The sequence below is a fragment of the Apteryx rowi genome, unplaced genomic scaffold, assembly GCF_003343035.1.
Source record: "Apteryx rowi isolate R43461 unplaced genomic scaffold, aptRow1 scaffold_76, whole genome shotgun sequence".
Taxonomy (NCBI): Eukaryota; Metazoa; Chordata; class Aves; order Apterygiformes; family Apterygidae; genus Apteryx; species Apteryx rowi.
The window spans coordinates 1,258,784-1,268,447 of NW_020451049.1; the positions used below are offsets into that span (position 1 = coordinate 1,258,784).

Here is a 9,664-nt window from a genome sequence, read left to right on the forward strand (position 1 = left end):
AGAGAGATTCTTGTGGAAACCTGAAATCTGTCTCTGAGAAGGGATAAAATTTGTAGGTTCCTCTAACTCAACATTCCCATACCTCACTTTGTTTGCATTGTTGGAGCTTATGTACAAAAGACTGTGTGTGAACTTCAGGTAAACTTTATATATGCAATTATTTTGTGGTGAAATACCAAAGCATTGGCATATGGGCTGTTTCCAGGTGAGTATTTGGAAAATGGGGAAATTTGCTTATACATGTGTGTCTGTGTGTGTATATATGTATACATGTATATATCCAAATATATAGTATGTCTSTGTGTGTGTATATATATGTATATATTCACACACACACACGTATATATTTGTGTGTGTATGTATACATATGCATGACATTATAGTTTTGTGAGCGTAGCCTGCAAACTCCACTTTCAGTTCTTGGTTTTACTTTCATGTTGTAATGACATCGCTCGCGTTAGTCCAAAGTCTGCTATGAAAGGATTTTTTATTCACTCTCTCAGATAAGGATTGCTCAAGGGCTGATCAAGTCTGAACTCCAGGTAAGTGTTGAGTGAATTGACCAGTAGCAAACACTGATAAAAGTAATCAGGAGGCTGAGTGCCTAGAGGTAAGAAGGGAGAAGTATCTGCTGGTCATTTTGAAGAGAGTGTCGGACAAAGGCAGTAGCAGCCTTGGCTTTTGTAGAGTACGCCCTTAGCAAAGACCCAGACTTTCACAGGTTCACATGTTTAAGAAGATCAATAGCCTTATTGAACTTATGCCAATTGGATCTCCTAGGTGGGAATTTCCCTGCTTCTGTAGCCAAGGCAGAGTCATGAAGCAAAAAAGAAACAGTAATGAGAGAGGAAGCTGAGGAAGAGTGATTGCCAAGGGAGAGTTCAAGGATGAAACAGGCAAAAAACATCATGCTAACACCAGAGCTTGAGCTGCAGTTCCAGGGAATCTTTTCTGCACAGAGGTGAGTTTGCAGGCAGCAGGTGAAGGCTGGAGATGCAAGGAGGGAAAGAGGAGCTGCAAAGCCACAGCAAGCAGAAGGAGGGAGCACCGGGAAGGGTCTATCTAATCTCTTGTCTGCATTGGGTTTCCATGATGCTTGAGGCTGCTGGGCAGGGGGCTGGCTCCTGCAGGGAATGTGGGGCAGGGAAGGCACTTCTGGCTCCTGGCAGCCACAGAGCTGGCAGATGCAGTCACAGCTGGCTGAAAGGCAGGCAGCAAAAGGCAGGCTCCCTGAGTGCACTGGGGCACACTGATGGGAGCAATGTGCTCCAGGAAAGGGGGGTGAGAGGAAACCCACTGCTTTATGAAAAAATGAAAAAGAGATGAGTTGGGTCAGGCGGTGCCTCTTCTGCTCAGTTTCTTCTTGGCAGGGTGCCTTGTAGGTGTTTTGTCCCATTCGTATATTGAAATTGCTACCATGTGCCCAGGGAAGGCTGGGCTTGAACACGGGCTGTTTTTGTTTTAGGAATCCACACAGGTAAGAGATCATTAAGCAATGATCTCAGGGCACTGGGCTCAGATGTATACTGTTAAAGCAATGCTGGTGGGTGATACTCAGGACGTATGTAACCCACACACAACTAAGTGGAAAGTAACAGCTTTCCCAAGGCTATTGGTGGCCTGATCTTTTCACCTCTCACACTGCAGAATCTGTTTAACAGTTTAATACTGTAAAAACTTAACAGTCATCTTTTAGCTTGATACTGTTTCCCAGCCTAGGATCAATTTGCACACTACTCAAATATTTTTTTTTAGCTGTTGCCCTGAGTATTTATAGATCCTCTTCCTGTTGACACTTTTTTTTTTTAAAAAAAAGAATATGTACATATTCCCTCAAATACTTCTACTGGCCTGGGCCAGGAAAGATAACCCTGAGCACATCTGAAGGCTCAGGTCTTTTGTCCATAAACCAGAAACAATTTGCAAGTTTAGTTCATCACAGTCCCTTATAGCACAAGGACATCTGTGCAAATTCCCTTTTTATATTAACTGCATTCCAATTTCTATCTGGCAATATTTTCTTCTTCCTAGTGCAATGGGGAAAAGCAATTCCTTGGCAGGGTGATGATATTGTGGAGTGGGGTTGTATTTGTGCATGGGTGTGCAGGGGACTGAAGGACTCCGTAACTCAGAGTCTTAAGCTGCATTATTAGACAGGAATGGAAAGGGCAAGAGAATGGCTGAAAATGAATGAGAGTAGAAATGGGACTTCCCTGGGGCCCCACGTTACAGACAAGCAAAGAAAACTGGGGAAGATGCTCAGGCAAGTGACAATAAAGAAATGCTTTCTTGTAACACCTAACTGGGATATATCCTGCAGTCCAGCCCTGGCTGGTTTCAAGATGGTAAGGTGGAGAGCAGTTAGGCTCATCTGGTATTTCTAGTGTTGGACCTGACCAGTTCCCTTCTATTCTTCCAGTGTTCCAACTGTAAATAATCTACCTGTAGGTAGATTTTGATGGGCCAGGTTGCCTAGTTGTTTCTAATAGTAAGTATTTTTATGGCAATTTGGTCTTGCTCTTCATTTTAAAAATTCCACTTAAATTTGTTGCTTGTGAAACTGATCTTAATAATAGTTTTGCTCATATGACCTAGAGCACTGTGTTATCCAGCCAACCTGGCATGAGCAAAGAAGGCCTTAAAAAGAGCCTCAGTTGGATAGCAGGTGAGTATGACTACAGATTGTAATTCTTTGGGTGGGATTCACCTGGCTAAATATCTAGATATCTAAAATATGGTGCTCCATTTTAAGCTGATAGTGTCATTTCTCTTGGAGTCATCACATCTTAAAATGAGTGTCTAAATTAGATGATGTGAATTGCCCCTAAAAGTTGTTATTTCTCTCCACTGACTTTAGAGGACATGGTGGGTAACCAGCTCAGCTGTGGGCATCTAAAGACACGGGAGAGGAATCAAGACCCAGAGCTCTACATCAGAAAGAGACAGAGATTAAAGGAAAATAACACAAGAGGTCAAAATGCTAGTACTCTTTCAGGTGGGAAGGGATGGAAAGACTGAAGAAGTTATCCACATCCTTTCTTCCTCTCCCCATGCGCCCAGTCACAGCTAATTCTGCCACTTTTGTATAATTTAAAGCAACTCTGGTTAAGACTAACACAGGACAGGACTTGTCAGTATGAGCTTATCTGCATGAGTCAGCTATTGTAAGACAAATCAGGATATGAACTCAAAGTACAGTAGATCTCCTGCACTGAGTTTCAGTGGGATGACTGAAGGAGAAAGTGCTCCTCAATGAGCCAGTCTAACCAAATTAACCAGATACAGATCCCATGATGATCTTTGGGAATCTTTTCATTGGCCTCTTTGGGGCTGGTTCACTCTTCTCACCTTCAATGAAATACACACCTCCCACTCATCTTGTGACATGCTGGGGAAGGTTATCTCATACTTTACAAGTGCTCTTGATCCTTGCCAACGAAGCCATATATAAATGAGAAAGGGTTACAATTCCGTATGTAACAAGGTTTTGAAAGGAGAACAGTCCTCCCAGGCTTAAAGAACTGTTTTCCAGCTTCTCAGAGAGATTGTAGAACTAATGTCACTTTGTTGGGAGGGAGGAAGGACTGGATAGTGTGGCAAGCTATGTAATACAAAAAGCCACGTCAAATGAGAATAATAAAAGGCACGAATGTGTGCGGAAAGAGAAGTGAGACAGAGGATCTACAACTGCATGGATGCTCTTGAATCATTACAGTCCAGAAGATGAGGAACATACTGCAGGGCTGGAAGAAAGTGGTCCAGTCCAGCCTGCTGATCTGCAGGAGGCTCCAAGAGCCCCTGCCTCTCCCTCGTGGCTGGGGCTAGATTGTTCTCTGCTACAGAGACTCAAAACAGAAACCCCCTAGCACAGGAGGAGGCTGTGGCAGTACAGAAGAGCTAAGATTTAGTAGGTTACAATGGTCAGTTTTGCTGGCTTAAGTTTCATTAGCAATATTGGACTGCCCTAGTCACCGCTCACAGCTTGGTAATGATGGCCCACAAAGACATCCAGGCAAATATTTATCTTCTGCTCCTTGGACATTTACAGACAGAAGAGCCAAAGGCAGATAAACTGAGAAAAGGGACTGAAACATATACAGTCTTTTCCTCCCTATTGTCAGAGTTGAGATGTAGAGGTATGCTAGAAATGAATATTAGATATGAAAGTTACTATTTCCCACAAGACACTATTTCCCAAATGACCTAGGACGAAAGGGGTATGCGTGTGGGGGATGTATGTGTTTCATGGGAGACGGTTATTTTCTAAATCGGCAAAGGACCAAATCAGTAATAGTGTTGTGATTACTCAGATATTCAGCTGAGTCTGTGAAAGATCTGTGCAGCTGGTAATTAATTTGATATTCCTCATTCCAAAATTAGAAACATCAGGGGGGAAAAAAAAAGAACTTAATATATTTTGCACCTAGTAAGTGGTTCTGGAATATTTCTGTACAATATGTCTTTTTTGTTCATCTCTGAACACCTTAAAAAACACATATTTTCATAGTACCTTCAACAGGACAGACTGCTAAGGATTATGTTTTGGTTATATCAGAAATATAAGTAAGTTCTTCAAAACTAACTATTTATCTTACACTTGCTCCGACTGTATTTCAAATTTTAGGCAAAATAATGACGACACATACCTGGCGAGTGTGGGCCATCTACATCATCTTAACGGCAAACCTCTCTGAAGAGCAAGCTTTGAAGCAAGTTTGTCCTTCATGCGATGCCACTCAGTTTTGCAACTGTTCTTCCAGGGGTTTGAACTTCATTCCCTCAGGGCTCACGGGTAAAATCACAGGGTTAAACCTGGCCCACAACAGGATAAAGCACATCCGAACGCACGATCTGCAGCAGGCTGTGAACCTGAGAGTCCTGCTGCTGCCATCCAATGAAATCAGCTCAATAGAGGAGGATTCGTTTCACTCCCTTGCAAAACTGGAGCTCTTGGACTTATCAAATAACAGCTTGGCTCACTTGTCCCCTGCATGGTTTGAGCACCTGTTTGCACTCCAGCACCTCAACGTTCAAGGAAATTCCTACAGTGACCTGGGGGGAAGTTCCCTCTTTTCTAACCTGAGAAACTTGAGCGCTCTCTACCTGGGCAATCGGCAGTTCTCCACGATAAGGCAAGGAAACTTTGAGGGCGTTACACTTCTCAACGAGCTGTGGATTGACGGTGGCAATCTCAGCCAGTATGAGCCAGGAAGTTTGACATTGGTTAGGAAGATACATCACATGATCATCAACCTAAAAAGCGTGGATGTATTCTCAGTGATTGTAGGGGATCTTCTGCACTCTGTCATATGGTTAGAAGTGAGAAAAATAGCATTCAGTATACCTGCTGAAATGCAACTATTGAGAGTCATGTCTTTTTCTTTTGCAAAGAAAATTTCCTTCAAACAGGTTTTGTTTACAGATGCTACCGTGCCTGAGATGATCAGCATTGCAGAGGATATGACACAGTTAATGGAGGTGGAGATGAAAGATTGTAGACTCTTGGGAACCGGTCAGTGGAGTACACAAATTCACATAAACCAATCACGTTCTCTTCGTGTTGTAACAATAGAGAAATTATCTATAGAAGAATTTTATTTGTTTTCAGATCTTACGGCTGTTTTAGATATAGTATCTCCTCTTACCAAAGTCACCGTCAAAGATACCAAGGTCTTTTTGGTACCATGTAGACTTTCACAGCGTCTTTTGTCATTAGAGTATCTTGACCTCAGTGAGAATTTGCTTAGAGATCAGAGTTTGGCTCATTCAGCTTGTCAGGGTGGTTGGCCCTTACTGCAAATTCTAAATTTAAGTCAGAATTCACTGAGTGACTTAAAAATGACAGGGAAAAGCTTATCTCACCTGAGAAATCTAATTCTCTTAGATATTAGTCAAAATAATTTTGGTGAGATTCCAGACACGTGTCAGTGGCCAGGAAACCTGAAACATTTAAATCTCTCCACCAGTCAAATTCCTAAATTAACAACCTGCATTCCTCTGACTCTTGAAGTTTTGGATGTCAGCGCTAATAGCTTGAAGGAGTTTGGGTTGCAACTCCCTTTTCTCAAAGAGCTGTACATTGCAAAAAACCAACTGAAGACCTTGCCTGATGCTGCACCCATTCCTAGCCTGGTGGCCATGACAATCAGAGGAAACAAACTCAACAGCTTCTCCAAGGAAGAGTTTGAGTCCTTTAAGAAAATGGAGATGCTGGATGCCAGTGACAATAACTTTATCTGCTCCTGTGAATTCCTCTCCTTCATTCATCATCAGGCTGGAATAGCCCAAATCTTAGCAAGGTGGCCAGAAAGCTACATCTGTGACTCTCCTCTGGCAGTGAGAGGGGAGCAGGTCGGAGCTGTGCATCTCTCACTGATGGAGTGCCACAGATCCCTCACTGTGTCGTTAATCTGTGCTCTGGTGTTTCTGGTCATCCTCGTCCTTGTGGTCGTTGGGTACAAGTATCACATGATCTGGTACGTGAGAATGACCTGGGCATGGCTTCGAGCCAAGCGGAAGCCCAAGCAAGGCCCCCCAAAGGATATCTGCTAYGATGCTTTTGTCTCCTACAGTGAGAATGACTCTGACTGGGTGGAAAACATCATGGTGCAGGAGCTGGAGCAGGCCTGTCCCCCCTTTCGACTGTGCCTCCATAAACGGGACTTTGTGCCTGGGAAGTGGATTGTGGATAACATCATCGACTCCATAGAGAAAAGCCACAAAACGCTGTTTGTGCTGTCGGAACACTTTGTGCAGAGTGAGTGGTGCAAATACGAGCTGGACTTCTCGCACTTCCGCCTCTTTGATGAGAACAACGATGCAGCGATTCTCATCCTCCTGGAGCCCATTCAGAGCAAAGCAATTCCCAAAAGGTTCTGCAAACTGCGGAAGATAATGAACACAAAGACCTACCTGGAGTGGCCTCCTGGTGAGGAAGAGCAGCAGCAGATATTTTGGTTTAATTTGAAATTAGCTCTAAAATCCTAGGCAGGGACATTGAATACCGAATATGCAGGTCAACTGCTAATGGCTTATTTCCTTTGCCTGTACATCTCATCGTCTTTCTATATCTCTAGAGTGGAGAGCTGAACTACTGAAAATTCTGTTGCTTGCTGTGAAATTATTTTGTTTTTGTAGTTGTGGGCATCAACTGTCTACACATTTTAATCAGCAATGTTAACAAAATMTGTTTCATTTAAATATTTAAACTAAGGATGGGAAGTTGTTTAGAAATATGGTTATATAGTTTATGTGTCTTTATCTGCACAAAAGCTTTATGAGAGCGCCTGCTTAGCCAAGGGTATTTCTGCATTCTTTGTATAAACCATTTCAAATCAAATACAATAAAAGTCAATTTATACAGCAAGGAGTTTGTCTTAGCTCCTCTAGTTACTGGATCTAAGAACATATTCTCAGCAGTAGTTCACAATCATTTTAAGTTAAATGTCCAAGTCTCTTGAGGATTGGGGATGCAAAGCTTAATCTAAAAATGCACTTTCATACTGCAGTGCTGGCTGCCATATATCTGTTCTAGGGCAGGCAACCTTCCTGGTGAAATACAGAAACTGTCAGCAGGTGTTTAGTTCCTTTGTACCATGTATGGGAACAGACACTTCAGAGTGGGGTCCAAACACTTTTCTTACTTGCTTAAATGTAGTTGTCTGAATACTCAGCTAGGATGTGGGAGACATGAATGTATAAGCAGTCTGAATGCATGACCATTCTCCTCTATTTAATCAGTCGCTTTAGCACAGGCACAGGCACAGAAACAGTGCTTCCCTCCATTTTGCTCTCTCTGTAAATATAGGCCATGAAACCAGTCGTGTTGGAGAATCTCCCACCTCACAATATTGTGTTTCCTGTTGGCTGGGCCCACAGTTCCTCAAGAAGAGAGCTGGGACAAGGACTCCAACTGCTGAAGGAGTGGATTAAATGGAGGCACCAGCACCAGGCTCTTTCTTCACATGTGTTTTAAAAAAAAAGCAGGTAGCATGGGAGATACGTGTCTTGCAGACATAGGAAATTTTAGATGGCCTTAATAGTTTGAATCCAGTAGGCCAGAGGGACAACAAACTACTGGATCAGTCTAGGGCTTAGCCGCAGTGTATTTGAGACTGACATATCAAGGCATGTACAGTAGCAGACCTTAGGAGTGTTCACACGGAAATGCCTAGAGCATTTTTTGTTGAATCTATGATTAGATCATGTCCAAGTTGGTGTTTTTAATGTTGTGTTTTGGTCTTGGGCATCTAAAGTATACAAAATCTCAGTTCAAACACCTGAGTATTTGTAACTGAGTTTTTGTACATCGAAACTGCTGATCTCATAGCTTTTTGCCTTCAGTGCTATTGCTTTTAGGAGGTTGTTCTCTGCAAAGTCTTCAGTGAGAGCAGTAGTCCTCTTATTCTTTGCTAGCCATTTAGAATACAGTGGGTAAACATTCTTCCATTACACCCAGAATTACGCAGCTCTGACAGTGTAACATAAAGAGGAATATTTATTTACATGCATTTCTGCATATGTGAACACAGGCATAAAGCATTACAGGAATCATTGTCTTTGCCAGGTCTTCTAAGTGACCTAGGAAAAAATCCACCTTTCTACTATGTACTTAAATTTTGCTGTTTCGTTTATTTACTTACATTTTTTTTATTGCTCCATTCCCCATTCTATAGCATATAAACCTTACCTTCATCTGTAGATGGCTTCATGCATCCTCTGCTTTATTCCCATACATACTAAAGCATAAGTAAAGCTAATCTGTATTTTTCACTTCTATTGACAATGTAAAGATTCTTAAAATACTTGCTATATTTACTTTGAGTTCAAAAGATACTTTAGCTAGGCTGAGAAAAATACCTTTTAAGCCAGCTTTTCTGACTTCTAAGCAGAACTACACACTCTTGCATAAACAAGCTGTGTTTCAATTCCTTACTTTGTGGTCAGGATAGTACTGAGGTCAAACACTCAGTCTCTGAGCAGGAAGACTCATGCATGTGTTCTAATTCTGAACACACATTTACTTTTTTAAAAAGAGGGGCAATCAATTATTAGAAGCTAAGGTCTTCATTGACTTCATTTACAATTAAATACACCTGTTGTAAAGTCTATTTATCGCACACAAACATCACAACAACTCCTACTCTTCCTACTCATATACATTTCTAACTGGACTAGGAAAATTACAGTGCAAATATGTACATAACAAAATTCAGTTTGTGACGATTAAGATCGAGCCAGGCCATAACTCGCTAACTCAAAACCTGAAAAAGCATGGGAGTAAAATGCAAAAGAGAAATTTTTTGCACACTGTACTCCCTTCACAGCACAAAATCAATTGGACAGTACAACACTTTCTCTATCAACAGATACATGCTTCCAACTGGCACTGCAACACAAAATCTTTGCCAAAGTCTCAGGTGCCCTTCTCTCCACAGGCAGGTGCATCTGGCTACCAAGCACACCATACACATTGCTTTGGTTACAGCTTTTTATAAGTGGGTATTGGAAGATGTATGAGTGATAATACAGCAGTTCTAGAAAGAAGTGAGGGGGAAAAAAAGCTAATGATAACCTTATGCTAGTTTGGCTGAATTTGGGAATAAAATTACCTTACATTAACCAAATGATCAAACTATCTGGGTGCCATGTTTTAGAATTTGCT

At 41.8% G+C, this 9,664-nt stretch overlaps 1 protein-coding gene across 2 annotated transcripts; it reads left to right on the top strand.

The window, feature by feature from the left end:
* Nucleotides 1-430: 430 nt before the first annotated feature.
* Nucleotides 431-7,354, top strand: LOC112976730 (toll-like receptor 2 type-2). 2 transcript variants are annotated; one of them, XM_026088273.1, is made up of 6 exons: nucleotides 431-542; nucleotides 781-961; nucleotides 2,420-2,488; nucleotides 2,596-2,665; nucleotides 2,858-2,995; nucleotides 4,625-7,354. In XM_026088273.1, the coding sequence occupies exons 4-6, from the start codon at nucleotides 2,623-2,625 to the stop codon at nucleotides 6,985-6,987; spliced, it is 2,544 nt and encodes an 847-aa protein (XP_025944058.1). In that variant the 5' UTR covers nucleotides 431-542; nucleotides 781-961; nucleotides 2,420-2,488; nucleotides 2,596-2,622; the 3' UTR covers nucleotides 6,988-7,354. The 2 variants fall into 2 exon arrangements, with proteins under 2 accessions (XP_025944058.1, XP_025944060.1); XM_026088275.1 differs by lacking the exons at nucleotides 781-961; nucleotides 2,420-2,488; nucleotides 2,858-2,995 and having other exon boundaries at nucleotides 531-542.
* Nucleotides 7,355-9,664: the final 2,310 nt, after the last annotated feature.